Source organism: Enhydra lutris, unplaced genomic scaffold (genome assembly GCF_002288905.1).
Source record: "Enhydra lutris kenyoni isolate GAN:26980312 unplaced genomic scaffold, ASM228890v2 scaffoldscaffold12, whole genome shotgun sequence".
Lineage (NCBI taxonomy): Eukaryota > Metazoa > Chordata > Mammalia > Carnivora > Mustelidae > Enhydra > Enhydra lutris.
Window position 1 is genome coordinate 5,872,879 of NW_019154096.1, and position 17,336 is coordinate 5,890,214.

Below are 17,336 nucleotides of genomic sequence, written 5' to 3' on the forward strand. Positions count from 1 at the left end.
CACCTGGCTGTCACACTTGATAGAGCTTGTGACTCTTGATCTCAGGGTCATGAGTTCAAGCCCCATATTGGGCGTGGAGCCTACTTTAAATAAATAATTAAAATAAATAAACAAAATTTTACATGTGCCAGTCTTAAAATGAGCAGAAGGGAAAAAATAATTTTAAACACCTGCTAATGCTTCCTGGACTACTGAAAAATTATTTCCCAAAGTTATCAAGATACATTTAACTTTCGCTTATATAGAATAGGTAGGAAATGGGTTTCTAGTGAAAAAAACAGTTTAACATTTTGTCATTTCCCAGCTATATGGCTTCTGGGTATAGGAAATTGTATTTCTTTAGATAAGTCAAGGTAGAGTTTAAAGTTTTTATAATAAATAAAACTTCCTTTTTTTTTAAAAAGCTAATTATCAGGAAAACTAAATCAGTCCTATTACTGAGAATGTCTAAAGAACGGCAATACACTATGTGGTATGTTTAATGAGGCAGTAACAATACAAAGCTAGAATCTTTTTTCATTATACCCCAAAATGTTGCACCTTAGGCTCACTCATCTCAAATGTTCACACTTCACATTTTAAACCAAGACAGTTTTAAGAATGAGCTCTTGAATTCCCTAACTATGGCTCACTAAGAAGCAAACCCCACTAACTTTCTAAATCTGTACACTTAATATCACAATTTTTCATTCGTTATTACTTCTTTTGCATACTTATCACTCTAAAATTCGAAATATTCAATAAATTTGAGAAAGCCAAATATAAAATGACGTAGTCTCATAAAAAATAAACCAAAATGGGGGGAAAGTGGTTTGTGTCATTACACAAGACCATGGAACAGATCTTATTTATACATATAGAGAAATTTTTTTTATAAACCCATAGCCCCTGGCCCCTTGCTAACTTTTTCTTGGTAATTGATCATCCTGTCTAAAAAGACAGTAACTGATTTAATGGGGTATGCAACCTTTAATATTTTTATAAAATTTCTCTGCATAACCCAACTTAAAGAAAATTCATTTCAAATTACAATGACATAAGGACTTTTCCTCTAGTAACATTTTTTTTACCATTATAATGGCTCATCAGTGCTATAGTAAGCATACCATGTGCAGATCTAACAGAAAACCAATTATAATTAATTCATTGAATGGTCAGTCACAAAATATTATCCTGTAATCTCTCCTTGCAGAATGATTTCTGCCTAACCAAATATTTTAAGCAAAAGAGCTGAGGTTACAGTTCAAAGTATGATTTTGGATATTCTTCCCAATAAAAGTAAAGGGCAAACCTTTTTTAGCATCTTGTTCTGCTTGTGGAAGAACTCTACTTTGATGTCACCACACACAGGCAAAGGCTGAGGGAACTCAAAGTACATGAACTTGTCTTCCCGTCGTGTGGGTCCTGAATTGGAGGAATAGATCTTCACCTTTAGCTGGCAGACCACAAACTGAGGATCTGCATGGTTAAATACATGTTAGCATCATTCCACAGGAAATGCCTTCAAATGTCAAACTGTCAAAAACCATTTTAATGGTTAATATTAGCAATACACACAAAATAGTAATTTGGCATCTGTAGCCCAGATCTAAAACACATCAATATTTTTTAAAAAGGTCAGAAAATAGAGCCAGTACAAAAGTTTCCCTAATTTTAACCTTCAGCATAAAGTTCTATTTACTGGTTCTAGTTCACAAATACTAAATCCCAACAGTAGACTTCTGGAACTACAATAACAGCAAAACTTTAACATTAAAATGTTAAAAATCTAATATAAATTAGATTTATAATTAAAATGCTAAAATAATCTTCTGGCACATCTATGAACTGCATGAAAAGTAACTTTAAAAAAACAGATATTTGCTGCAGTATTTTAATGTCTCTACCATGTAATAAAACCCACAAAACACAAATCATTACATGTTCATAAGACACATGAGAATACAATCTGTAACAAAGTTATAATAAATTCCATAAACATAAGACTCTATTTATAAAAATATTAACTATCATTTATTTTACCTATAGCTCACATTTAATTTCTTAAAGGGATATAAAGCCATCATCATGAGAAACAGGAAGAAAGAGATTGGAAATGTCGGCAAAGAAATACAAGACTCAAGCAGGAACTGCAGCAAAATCCCCCTCCCTCCAAAACACACTCCACTTTCATTAACAAGTATTTTGGCTTTGGTCGCTGTCTGTTTTAAAATAAAGGAAAGGATTATATGTTTTAGTGATTAACCTTATGAGTAAGTGAGTCTTGAAGGAAATATGCCAAGACCATCAAGAAATAAAATCATAACCTTGCAAAAAGTACATGAAAAATTTCATGTGTATTTCATATATATTTATATATAAAATATGCACATATATAAAAACTGGCATAAAATCCTTAACGCTAAAAGGCATCATCGTTAGAGATGCAGAAAGAAGTATCATGTTGTTTATCAATGTGACCAACAAGCGAGAAAAAGGCAAAAGGCGTATCCCAGCTAGATGCACGTTCCCATCAGTAAACACGTATGGGCTTATCCGTGCGTATCTAGAGAAACACCAGCACTCACATAATAAACAGAAGGTCTGATAACAGCCTGTTGGGTTTTTCTAATATGAATCTGTGAGCCATTTATCACAAGAAAAAGGGCACTCTAAAAAGGGGAAACATTACACCAACAATCTGTCCATAATTTTCACTTCCTTGACTAAAGGTTCAAAGTACAGCAAGCCATTTTACAAGACTATGTGATTCTGAAAATTTCCCTAGAAACTCTAGCTTGAAAAAGCAAACAAAAAGGTATGATTCCAAAGCCATGATAAAAATCAGCCAGGATGAAAATGCCTTGTAATCTTATTAAGACTCCACTAGTTCAGAATGTGATAATCCTCTTTTTAGGACTTTAAAAAGTGTATTAACAGTAGAAGCCAGATTTCAATTAAACTACATCTAAAATGTGCATCTCCAGGAATTCTAGAACTGTGTAATCCATTCATAAACTAATTACAAATCAGCATCACTTAGAATCTACCCCAAAACCTAAGTTTAAAAGTTTTAATAAAAATAAGTGGAAAAGATCTCCTCAAATCACTACAGAAAATCATTTCATTTACAATACGAATTCCCCATCTTAGATCTTCAAGAGCTAACTTATCAGAAGTCCAACATCAGTGCAGTTCTGCTGACTTCTAAGACACAAGTCAAGTATTTTCTCTTTGATACGACTAACTGTGTTCTAAAGAAATGACAAGTCAATACCTGGTCAACAAAAATCAGGATTCAACTGTTTTGACATATGCCTACTGACAGAAAATCATACTGATCATCTTTTACTAACGTTTTAACCCTTTCAGATGTGAAGAGTATAGTAACTTTTCCTTTATTTAGGAATATTAGGACAATAATTCAGTAAGAAAACAGCTGCTGACCCCTGACAACTTTGCAAAAACTACTTCATTTTCCTCACAGGTCCCAACCTTCCCCCTGAACCCAAACTCACAGCTCACCAGGTCTCGCAGTCCTCCCACTGTTTCCCTAAGCCTTCCCAACCTCTAGCCCAATACCATATTTACACAGAAGGCTAATTAACTACTATGTCTGTTGCCTGATGCTTCCCAAAATACCAGATCTAGCTCTCGCCTAAGATTCAAACCCACACTTTCAAGAACCCACTGAGGATCTTCATATAAACAGCTCACCTTAACCTGACCAAAACAGGTTTAAAAACAAAAAACATTCATGTTTCCCAAGTTTCAGTGAGATTCATTTTTCCTTCTCCCCTCTTCTGTGAATTATTCATGTGGCCAGAATCAAACTGATAAAATATTTAGATATAAAAGGGAAAGGAGATTTGACTGCCTTAGCAAAGCACATCTGGCTCACAGCAAGTCCCGTAACTGGATTCCTTTCCACCACTGGTTCCCCATCGTGCAATCACCACTTCCTACCCAAACAGACTTAAAACAGAGCCTAAGCCTCTCGACCTGTCACTGATGCAACAGCACCTATCAAATCAAGTCTAACATCCCCATTTAGGCTCCTCTGACAGCCGGCCATACATGCCACCCTACATGCCTCTGGGTCCAGCTCATGTCCTGCTATTGTACTTCGAGTCACACCTGCAGTACTTCCTTCAGTTTTAATGCCAATATAAAAGGTACACTTTCTCTACCATTCAAGGAAGAGCTGGACTTCCTCTGTGAAACCATTTGACAACCCCTAAAACTTTTATTTTTCTGAATACACCATTTATAATTTATACATATAACCTCCCATTCAATTATGTTTACTTTTAATACAGCTTCATTACATAGTATGAAACCAGAGGGCATAAATGGAGAAAATTAGTAAAGATGAAAAGTTTTCAGCAGTCAGTAATTTGAAAGTTTAAATGTAATAGTGAAAAAAGACAAGAACAAAACAAAAATCCACCAGAACGTTGCAGGCAGAGCAGAACTGTCAGGTTTTTGCTAGAGAAGCCAATGAAAAAAGTTACACTAGATAGGTGGATTATTGAACTGAATGTTCTCTTTTATTCTCTCCCTAATATGTTATACCCTCCTTTTGGCCCTTACACCTGGTATTTATCCTATAGGAAGAGCAGGAATGTTTTCTTCCTTTTTCCTTCTCCTCTATGAACGTGTTAAGTTCCTGTGTCAGTCACCTCTGACAGTCCAATGCCTTGCATTTAGAACTTTTTTATCACAGACTCTATTACTTGTGTTGACGCAGAGTTGACACTCAATGTGCCATTAGTTTCAGGTGTGCAACACAGTTGATTCCACAGGTTTACACACCGTGCTGCGCTCCCTACCAGAGGAGTCACCGCCTGTCTCCACAGAGCACTGCCACGGTGCTTGGCCTTTGCTGTACAGAGATGACGACAGCCATCAGTGAGGTCTTCCATTGTGCTTTGCTAAGGCAATCAAATCAGTGAGCCTATATCACACTCTATTTATAAATCTGTGGCCTATGATAAAGGTGTCCAGCTCTAAGAATACAGGAAAGATATGATGAAGGTGATAACACCTAACTGAGAAAGACAAACACTACCAAGAAATTAATTTCCTCAGTACAGGTTAATTTAGAGATAGAAATTTTTTAATTACATAAATATTTTCAAGAAGCAAAACTTAAAACGAAAACCACTAACAAATTACAAAACCTCACTGAAATATTATTAGAGGTATTCAAAGAAATACTGTAGTAGTCTCTTATCTACAAACTACAAAACTGCTCTCTAAATAAATGAAACATATTTCTTAAACATGAAAACATGACTGATCACTGCCAAGGCAGTTACAGAAAAAAAGCATCAACAGTCTGATCTTTTACTGGGCTGGATAATACTTCCACCCATGCATTCTCTCTTGACTTGGTCTCTTGGCTTGGGTCTGGGTATTCAGTATTAAGGCTCCTATCAGTCTAACTAAGAACTCCAGCCAAAACTAGCAGAGGAGCAGACCAGGATCAGGATGACTGAGGGAGGCTCACAGAGGCTAGGGTAAGAGAAATCAATGGGAGGCAGACATCACCGACATGAACTCTGTTTAGTACATACCTAGAAATTTTCAGATTTTGAAATGTCTTCATTTTATTGACAAGCAAACATAAAGACAGGTAGAGTGTGCCTGAGGTTATACAATCTAGCAATGACAGAGCTAACAAAACTGTCACTGGATCTTGGATCTAAACCCAGGTTGTCTCTAATGCTCCACACACTCTGACTCAACCCTATTCACTCAACATATTTCAGCAGGTCACCACGTCTTATAATTTTTTCTTTTCCTTTCTATTGTCCCTGTCACCATTACTACCAATATCTAGTCTTCCTAAGATAGGAAGGAACTGGTCCCTGCCCCCACACAGGGAACTAATGAATCCCACTGCTACTCGGATGCTGGATCTCTACTGGGATAGGTTTTTTAGTCATCTGGTCACAGTTTAAGCTGCATTTGGTAGATGCAGCAAAGAATGTTTCTTTCATAAATACACTTTGGCATCTAAGACATTAAAACCCATTGCTGGCCTCCTTAGCCCAAAGAGCTGAATAACGGAGCTACTTACTTAGTTTGGATGCTTCAGAAATATATACCCCTATGTACATTTTAAGTGTGGTAAATTTCTTTCTAGATTTCTACATAAACGTCTAGATATGTCCAGAAAAGTGTTCCAGTACATGGAGGGATGAGAATTTAGAGCACTTACTGCAAGTTCCGCCACTGAACATTGGAATAGTTTCAAACATCATCTTGTGAAACAACAGTGCCACTGGTCTATAATCCAGATGATTCTTTAACAGGTAGCTATAATAATACACATAGCGCCTCTGACTGGGAATAGTTACTCCCTGGTGGACAGAAAAAAAAAAGAAAAGAAAAAGAAAAGCCAAATTCAAAAGAAAAATTCCATTACAGTTATTTTACTAAATTGTTATGGTAACTGGGTTGTACCCACTGAAGACCATATATACATTAGATATTTGACCTTAAATGATTAATATTTAAATCTAGTTCAACAAGAGTAAATCAGAGCAACATCAGTACAAAGGAAATATCAGAATAACTTTTCTCCCTTAAAATTATCATAATTCTCTCATTTATTCAATGGTCACCACAATGCTCCAACCCATGAACCCAATAAGATAAGGCCTCTGCAGTTCCAAAATACGTGTCAAAGGCACCTGCACTACAGCTGTACTCCCGATACAAAGGAAATTTATGGACTTTTATTGAACACACAACTCCTCAAAAGCTTGGTTACTTATTTTTTTAGGCAAAAGCATATCAGAATCAGAACACATAAAGGCATAGTATCTTTAAGAGACAGAAATAGCAGCAGCAAAAAATGATGCCCTGAGACCCCCAATAAGAACAGGAATATGTGGCTGGGATAAATGTATGCAAGAATTCTCTAACAGAGGGACTTAGGAGATGTCCCCGAGCCACATACATCTCTCTGTAGAAGAAACCATGGATATACATAATGTTTGAGAAAATTTAAGTATTACAAATGCTAAATATATATAATTCATGTTCTATTTTTTTAAAAAGTTACCTAAAGAAAAAAATCTAGTGTGTGCAGCCATGCAATTCATTAATGCTGCTGAATAAATGAGGGCTGAGGTCTCCTTTCCTAGGACGTATATAACTTCAGGAAAATTCAGGCATTTAACTTAGAAACAGAAGGCAAATAGTAACAGGAAGACGTCTGACAGTTACAAGTGACTTGCAGAAAACTTAAAAGTATATTCAAGAGAAGAAAGAATTTGTAATATTTTTAGGTTATTATTGGCATCCGAATCTCCCCATTTGTTAAACACTCGGGACATAAATGCTTTTCTTCCCTCTGAATAAAGTATAAAGTATGTTAATATGAATTTAAAGACAAATACACAGAATGGCAGGTAAACAGGTATTCACTCTAGTATTTTCAGGTTTGTTTCAAAAAATTAGCATGATTTCATTACAATTAAAAAATATACAGAATGTCAAAAAAATGGATAAAAGCCATTTCAAAGAAGGACAAATGACTTAAGATTCTGGCTATAGTGCAAAGACCAGAATTTAAAAGCTAATGGTCAAAACATCAACTCTGATTGGTTTTCTCAGGAAAATGAAGACAATTAATACCTCCCCTGTCTTCATGGGATTCTTATGAGGAGTGAACACTACGTGTAGTTACACAAAAGCATGCTAAACCTACAAATGTTACACAAATCCTAATTAGCAGTTTTAGAAATCCTATCTACATTTGAAGTATAATTTTGGAAGAACTGGAATTTTGGTTTTCTGTATTTTCTTAAACAGTAGTAAAATACTATTACTGTGAAAAGCTCCTGTAAAAAACTGTTAAAAAATCATTACTAAAAAGTGTTTAAACTTACAATGGTTTACTGTATTACATTACTTAAATGCTACTTCAGTAAACAACTTATCATTCATATTTATCAAGATAAGACACAGAACTGCAAAGCAAAGTGGGGGGAATATAGCAGATGGACGATGGCTGGGCAGGAAGGAATCTTTTCTGAACCATGTGAATTTATGATTTAGTCTAAAAACTAAATAAAATTAAATTCAAAAAATCAAATCAATGGGAGTGTAGAAGAAGACCAAGCTGTCAAGTTATTTGTTGGGATTCAATGCAATGATAGATGATTTCTTCCTCTTTAGCTTCTTGGTATAAGTTTGTATGAATAATTAAAAGGTTTTCAAAGATTTAATTTTTTTCAAGTAGCAAGTGATTAGCAGCACATGTACAATGCAGCTTTTTATATATAGAGTTAATAACGCTTACCAAAAGGGCAAGGCAAATGTATAGAGGAAGAACGTATGAATCTACTAGATGTCAAGAATGGACGAATATTTTGTGTGTAAATATGAGCTAAATAAAATTACTGACACAATTCAAAGAAAAACATTGAAAGGCACAATTTAACTTAATTAATTCTTTTACTATCAAATTATTCATCATTCAGCTTCTGTAGCTTAACTTCGCAATTCCTACCTAGCAGCACACTCAAATTCAATGCAGTCAGATTAGCAGAAATAATGGAGTTGAAAGGCTCAAATATGTAAAACCATGGGCATTAGTGTGTCCTTCTGTCTAGTCACATCTCTCATGGCCACAATGCACACTTACTCAAATTTAATTAATGGTACAATGAACCATACTGTAATGTAGATTTTGAAATAAAATGAATACAACTTCCATAATAAATTGACAATGAAATTTATAACACTTCAAATACATTATTTCCTGAATGCATATGCTGAAAACAATGGTTTACGTGCATGTTTTACCTACAGCATTTTGACTATAAAGACAAATCTCTTTTAAAATCTAAGAAATGAACATTTTAATGATCTTCAAAAATTTATTTTACATATATGAAAAGAGGGCTGAACTTCGAAGCTCTTGGAGATTAAAAAATAACTATGTGTTTTTAATACTTCCATTTTCATTTAAATTAACCAAGAACGTTTAAGTTAACTGGTCTGTAACTATATCCCCAAAGTATCCACCCTCTACCACCAATGATTCTTCTTTTCTACTCTAAATGTGAAGAAAATTACTTGTATTCTTGACCTTTATTTCCCAAAGGTAACTTTTAAACATTCTAATCTCAGCTAAACTTGGCATTCTTCAGGGTTGCCTTTACACCACATTCCTGGCCATCATCGCAGAAGACCACCATTGCTTCTTCGATTCCCTGATGTTCACAGACCTAGAGGAGTGCCTGCAAAGATATGTCATGTTCCTCCCAAGGTCTACTGCCTTTACTCAGTCTCACCTACGACTCTGAATCTCTATCATTCCATACGTCATTCTTCTGAAACACACTTATTAAACTGAGTGATGATTTCAGCACTCTGTTCAACCCACCTTTCTATCCTGTCCTAGACATCACCCTCAATGGATGTAACTCCTACTTTACTGGGAACCCTGGGGTCACCCAGTGTGGCACTCTCAGAATTCTCTTGTCCCATCTTAAAATTTTCTCATATTCTCTGATATTTTATAAAACTGACTGCATGTTTACCTAGGTTCCATTTTGGTAAGTGCTCTATTAATTATTCCCTCTCTGCATTTGTCTTTGTTTCACCTGTCTCCTCCTAATAAACAGCTCGGGTAATCCTTGTCCTTTATCCAAAGCAATTCACGGGCTAAAAATGCACACTCTCCCCAAATCTATTATCTTTTTCAAGTTGTCACCCTTCTTCTCTATATAAACTCTCAAAGGTAAGCCTCTGCTTCTTACTCCATAGGAAACTGTTTTCATAAGGCTGATTTCTTAATGGTCAGTAGTTCTTAAGTGTCACTAACAGTCATTTCCTACTATTTTCTTAGTCCCATCCTATATCATTTTTCATTGCCATTTTGAAAATTCTCTGCCTCTATCCTAGAACACACTCTTGAAAGTTTTTTCCTAACCTTACTGGGTAAGAGAAAACTAGCTTACCTCTTTCCCTGAAAGTAAGCCTACCTTGAAAACCTGATCTGAGCGAGCCCCTCTTTGTCAATCCTCTCTGTCTCAGTAGTTTAATTATCAATCTTACACATTAACTCCAAAACCTGTCTCTCTCAATACTTTATTCCCAACTCCCAGTCCAGAACTTCTAATACTTAGCTGGGCATTTCTACCCAGAAATTTCAGAAGCACTTTAAACACAACATATCCAAAAACTGAAGCTTTCCTATTTTTGCAGGACCAACCTCTGTTATTTATATTAATGATATTTACTATTTTCCCCCGCACTCAAAGCTCAAAACCTCTTCTAATACCACCACTGCTACTGTTTATTGAACTGTTACAATGTTCTTTGCATTGTTTTAAGTACTTTCATAAGTATAATTCAGTACTCATGAAGTGGGTATTATCATTAACACCATCTTATAGACGAGGTAAGGTACCATCTCTTGTAAGTAATGGAACTAAGTTTCACCCTAGTACTCCAACTCCAGAGTTTATAGTCAATTGCTGATGCTGCTATCTTCTTCCTGCTAGAGTAAAGGAAACAATCTGAGAGGTAGTAGTGATCTACACAGGGCTATAAAAGAGGAATAAGGAAATTCCAGAACTATAGCAAAGGCCCAGGCCACAGAGTAAAGGCAAAGATTGATCAGCAGACCAACTACCCAGCATCTACACACAGTACATACAGAGAGACACAGACACACACACAGACACACACACACACACACACACAGACACACACACACACACTGTCCACACAACATGGAAAGCACACCAGTGGTTCAGTTCCTTTAGGATACTCTTAGTAGACTTCTACACATCTATTCAGAGTCAAAATCCAGACTTTGTGACATACCTCTCAAAATACCAGTTCTAGCTTTCTGTGGCCATTCTAGTTCAATCACCTCCTGCAATTTTGCAATAGTCAAATGAATACCAGCCTCTGATTGATCTATTCTCCAATCTATTTTTACACCTACTCTTTGATTAACTTCATGAAAGTGTCAGATGAATCACACTAACAATTTAAAATGCTAAATGGTTTCCCAGTGACTATCCAAATAAGAAAACTTATCACAGATTATATAAATCCATTAACAACAGAAAAATACAGCCCATCCTCTTTTCCACTCTTACCTCACACAACTCCCCTGAATGTGCTTTTATTTTTGGTCAAACCAAAGTACTTAATTTCTCCCATGCTATACTTGCTGCTTTTTAAAGTATGCTATCTTTACCAGATTAAGGACATTAATCTGCAAGCAGTCATCTGGGAAGTTTTACGTATCTTCTAACACCTAGACCAACTCAGCTAACAGAATTATTCAGTATTTCCAGGTTTGACAGCACCACCGGAAATAGAATTCAGATTAGGTACATGTTGAGAGCTTCTACACATTTTCATTCTTGGATGGTCTGTTCAAATTTTGGATTTCACCGTGAAGCAATGATGTTCATTGAAAATTGCTTATTTCCCACTGAAATATTCAAATTCATTAGCGGGGACCTAAATATAATTTTTTGGTCCCTCCACAGTGTAGTTCTATCACCTTTTTCAAACTTAATGTATAATGTGTGTTTCCCCTTTCTTTTTCCTCAAAAAGAACTTTAAAAAAGATGTACTGGTTTTATTGGCAATTTCATACAGTGTTTAAAATGATTAATTCAAAAGATTTACTGTCTGCTAATTCACAACTTATATTTTCATCTTTATTAATCCCTCTCTCCTATTGGTTATTATCTTAGTAATCTCTAAAATACATTTGTATTTCCTCATTGATCCCAAATTATTTAAGTAACTAGTTTTAAATTTCCAAATAGTTGATTTGACTTGATTAAACGTTTTTAAATAATCTCTAGCTGGAGGTGCCTATGTGGCTCAGTCAGTCAGTTAAGCATCCAACTCTTGGTTTTGACTCAGGTCATATCTCAGGGTCATGAGATCGAGCACGTAGGGCTCCAGGCTCAGTGCAGAGTCTGCTTGAGATTCCTTCTGCTCCTCCCCCTCTTGCACACTCTCTCTCCCACACCCAAATAAATAAAATCTTTAAAAACAGGGAAAAAAAACAAAATTATACATTTAAGAAAATCTCTAGCTGTACTGAATTATAATCAAGGAATGGGGTTTATATATTTCTACCTGGAGATGAGATTTTCTTTGTAGGTCGCCTAATGAATTATCAATCTTGGTAACTATTGTGTGAATGACAAAAAAAGAAAAAAGATCTTATGGGCCATTTTTTATTCTACTATTCAATCCATCTACATATCTTCTTATTTTGTACCTTCTTGATCTTCAAGTATATTAAAGATTCCTATTATTGTTGTTTTGCCATCAGTTTTTGCTTCATTTCTTTCAGCTTTTCTTACTGTATTTGATGTTACGTTTCGCATGTAAGAGTTCATACCTGTTACGTTTAGCCTGTAAGAGTTCTTCATTGTGGAGTGCACCCTGTGTTAATATAAAATGACATTCCTGATCTAGTTTTACACATTCTGTTGTAAATGCACTCTGATAATGATATCCTGTCATCTGCTCTTGAAATTTACATTTGCCCAATGTATCTTTAATGAACCCCTTATTTTTCTAACCTGAGCAGTTTTATGTAAGTCTCTTGTATATAATTAATCTCTTAAAGAACAGAAACTTAGAAGTCGAGATTAAACACATCTTTCAAACCTAGGATATTATCATGGTACTTCCAGGCCAGAATCCCACCAGGATATCACAATACAAGCTACGTAATGTTTTGCTCATATTCTGTGCATAAGTACCTTCAGATCATCTTCTCTAAGATGAAGTCACAATCTAGATTCCTCAGTCAAAAAAGTAATTTTCTACTTCAGTAAACTTTCCACTGGCACTTTTAAACTCAGAAATAATGTCGTGTTTTAAAATAACAGTGTTTTCTTGAAGCTTCAGAATCCTCACAAGGTTGTTACAGGAAAGCAACTCAACAAAGGAAGGAATATAGCTCTTTAGGAATGGTTACTATTGCGATGACGCCATATGGCAGGAGTTTTGTTATGAAGCTAAGTGCTGGGCATTGTACATATGACCCGAATATCACCACACTTTGTAAGACAAACTCTGTCACCTCTATTTCAAGGGTGAGAAAACAGTCCTGGGGCACATGATTATCCTGTTCTAAACTTGGACCTGAACCTAAACGTGACGCTGATCCTAGAACTTCATCTTCTGATGTTCTGGGTTTTACTAAGAGCACACAAACGAACAAGGTGATATGAAAGAAGTCGTGACCTGTTTGAGCACTATTTTTCCCAACTATGCAAAGCCTCCACAAAGTTTACAGTATCACAGAGCTCCAGCTCCATGGAACTACTTGTGAGTAACGTATCAACAGTAGTGCTGCATGAATCACAGATCTCTCTGAATAATACGAAGCAGACAAGGGGCACAGGTCTCTCTGCATAGCATCCCTTCCCCTTTGGAAAAGCTATCACTCCCCCTGCAGTTCGATGGAGGTGGGATGGGATCTATTCTTCAGCATCAGATACATGTCCCAAGCCTCTGGCCAGAATGTTCAGTTGAGGGATGGGTACATGCCCTAATCCAGGTAAATCAGAACCTAATCTAGGAATATTCACTCAAACTGTAGCTCTCTTCCTCCTGTAGTTGCTAAAGTAGCCAGGATGTAACACCAGAGTCGCCAGGAGTCATACCTTGCTATTATTTGCAAGGAGACCGCCTGAAAAGAAAGCACATACAGAGCAAAGGAGAGAGCTGAGAGAAAGATTACCAACACCTATTAAGCATCTAAGTCCAGGCCAGAGCTTTTAAGGTTATATAAGCCAATATAAAGGTCTCCTTGGGTTTACACTCTTTGAGTTGGGCTTCTGTGAGTAGATATTGAGAGAATTCTAATATATTATAATATAGCTACTTCTTTTTTTCTTTTTTAAGTTTCTATTTCTACTTTGGGGATCAAAATAATACAGAAGTATAATTTGGACAGAAGAACACAGTACTGTAGAAAGAATACTAGATTTGAGATTAGGAGACAGTTTTAAATAACATTACACAGACAGATGAAATGACCTAGGAGAGACTGATCTTTACAGATTTATTTGATCATTTATATTAGAACAGGTCTTAACTAAATCATTGCTAAAATCCTTCAAGGTATAAAAACCTTATAATTTTATGAATGTATAGATTGTATGACAGGCTTAAATACCATGTATTAGTGGAACACAGTTTAGCCCAAAAGAATTAATGTTAGAAAAAATAAGAATGTTGTATTAGGAGTTCTTTTTGTTTTGTTTTTACTAAAAATGAGAACAATGAGAGTTTAAGTGAAGGGAAAAATTAGAAAATTTTTTTATGTTATCATATGGAGAAATTTAGTAGCTAGAAAAAAGTAAGCTGACTATATGATCAGGACATAAAAATTCATTCCTCAGAGAAACCAGAAAACTTCCTCTTCATGGGATCACTTAGAATAAAGTTAATAATTATTATTTCTAGGAAGTTTAAGTCTCCATTACAGATAAGCTAATGAACTCATGTACAGAGATCATAATATATATGAATTTTGTCTCTAATAATTGCTTTGAAAGCAAAACAAAAAAAGAAATCAAAAGCTCAAATATTTTTTCCTAAAAGATTAATCAAAGAAAATAAAGATTAATGCGTACTTTACCTGCCACCATTCTAGAAGGGGGAAAGCAACGGAAAGAGAGAGGAGTAGCAGAAATTCTGGACGGGTTTGTCATGTAACTAAAGTTTGCCTCTGAATTCAGAAATTTGGGGAATCTTTCCAAAATACATACTTACCAGTATTAGTAGGATGCTTTAACACTTATTCATAGTTTACAATAAATGCTGTGAGTTAATTCTCATTCCGATACATAAGTGTTAAGTGCAGACAGTGTGAAGCACAGGACTAGACAGGCACCTGCCCTGGGTTAACCTGCACCAGGCTCTCCTGTGGGGCAGAACAGGGAGCTGCTGACAGCCTGTTTCACTCATGAAGAAAAAGGACCAAATCTGCAAAGGAATTACTCTTAGGGAAGTGTAACACAGGTTTCTTCTCAATTATTGAATAAAAGAAGGACTCTTCTTTCCGTCAAGCAGTTATCCTGCTCTGGGAAATACGTTTCTTTAGAGGAGGTTATCAGTTGTACTTTGAATTTTCGGCAACACTCAAAGACTCAAGCACTATTTGGGCATCACTAATACAAAGGCACACTGTAGGGTCAGCGGGCACCCACCGCTCTGCCTTTTAATTTGCACCGAGTCCACTGAGGGAAGCTGAGGGAATGACAACACTGCACCAGATTAGTTTGAGGAGAGTCCCTGCCAAGTCCACAAATTCTTCACTAAAACATGCCAACTGGGTCTTCTTTCTCCATAACAAATAGGGGTTGGGTAGGGGGAGAGAGAGGGAGAAAAGGGAGAAGGGGGAAGAAGGAGGGAAGAGGAGAAGAAACAATATCCTCCCATAAAAATGTCACCAGAACACAACTTTCTTCTTAATGCTTCCCTACAACTGAAATTAAGGATACAGGCAAAGTCACATTAAAGACAGTTTTAATAAAATTAATGCTATGTAAGCTGGAAAACTGACAAAATATATGTATCTCCTATAATAATGGTTCACAGTTACAAAAATACAAATCTATACTTTCAACATAAAAGGAAATACTGGCAAGAAGATAAATTTTTAGTAGGTGTTTCAAGAATAAAACTACTCTGGATAATCAATTATATTTACTATAAGATACTTACTTCCCTGGAAGAATTCCACAGTTGAATGACAACAGCTTTACCATGTTCGGCTTAGCTCATTTCTCATGATGAAACTGTACTTACTAAAGGCTAAAAACAGATTATTTCACTAGCACCCTAACCATTAGGTAAACGTCTGATATGTCTGCAAATTGTTAGACAATTAAATTTCAAAGATTTAAAGGAAGCCTTCAGCATTATATTTATAAGACTAACAACTTCAAGCTGCCTTTATCTGTACTTAGGTCAGGGGCCACCAAATTCCGAAGCATCAGTAAAAAAGGGTATAAACTGAGGAGCCTTGTCAAAGTAGGCCCATTTTGGGACAGCTTGTCCCCGTAGAGATTAATTCTGAACAGCCTCAAAATTCTTTTGCAGTTCCAGGATTCAACAACGTTCAGGGTACTCAAATTTTACTCTAAATGCTATCATTAACTGTTTGAATCATCTTAATCAAAGCACTTCACCTTTCTGGGTCTCCGTTTTATCATTTTTAAAGTAAGAAAAATTCCTGCAAAAAAAGGCTCATAATCTTATGCCCATAATCTTTATCTCTTTAATCTAGTTTTCTAACACTGTTTCAACATAAAATGCAAATGGAACCGTGCAAATGGAACAGAGCTTCATCAACAGCATCTGCTCATAAATTTCTTTTTGCCTTTTTAAATATATACAGAAGTAAAGGTAGGAGCACATTTAGGATACTGCTTTAGACCACAGCTGTGACTAATTCATCCAAAAATGGTCTGGGTATATTGACTAATCATGAACTAAGCAGGACAGATCTCAATGATTTATTTTGACTCCAAGATACTAAAAGTGATCAATTTTGGCTAAATTACTTAACTCTGAATCTCGATATAATGTAATAGCTAAGCATAACAATTTTACTGAGGATACCCTTAACAGTACACACAGAACTCCATTCTCTGTTAGCCTGTTACCTTTCAACTGGGGGAGATTCAAACTCGTAAGAGAAGAGAGCTGTGTGCCTGGAGCATTTCTGCTGATAATGGAGGGATGTTCACATTCTACAGTATACTGTATTTTATTTTCACAAACACTTCTCTTGCTATCTTTTCACTCTGACCCCTATTTCACAACACTATCCCTTGGGCCTTGCCAGTTTACTAAGTCTCTCTTCATCTTTACAGAGCAAGAGAACTAACAATATTTTCAGATTGTAAGGAATACAGTATTTTCCCAACGATAAATTAAAACATGTCTTCACTTTTTCATTATGAAGACTTCTCCTGGATCTAACTTAAACTGTAAGCATCCTTGGGTTTTACTTGTATCCCTGAATATGATGTGAAAGACTATCCCAAGTGCTTCTTACATGGCTGGTTCTCATGATCATAAGCATTTAGCCAACTCTCACACAGGGTAGGTATGTGTGTGGGTGAGTGTGCGGAAGAGGGGGAAAGAGAGCACATGTAAGAGCACAGCTTGGTTAGAAAAGGTTAGACTACTACAAGAACCTTTAATTACCCTCCAACTCAAAATCCCGAGCAAAGCATGCTACAGGTCTGCTGGTTGTAATGCCAAACAAACAAAAAAGTTGCAGTTCAACGCGGTGAAGACAAATACTTTAAAAATGGTCAAAC

General features: G+C 35.9%; 1 protein-coding gene across 1 annotated transcript in view; it reads right to left on the reverse strand.

Annotated features, from left to right (window-relative positions):
• Positions 1 to 17,336, reverse strand: part of LOC111144778 (phosphatase and tensin homolog) — an 89,787-nt gene that overhangs the window by 8,047 nt on the left and 64,404 nt on the right. The window contains exons 5-6 of the mRNA XM_022499229.1: positions 6,206 to 6,347; positions 1,292 to 1,458 (exon numbers count right to left, since the gene is read on the reverse strand). Coding sequence (XP_022354937.1) covers positions 1,292 to 1,458; positions 6,206 to 6,347 — 309 coding nt within the window. The remainder of the gene's footprint in view (positions 1 to 1,291; positions 1,459 to 6,205; positions 6,348 to 17,336) is intronic.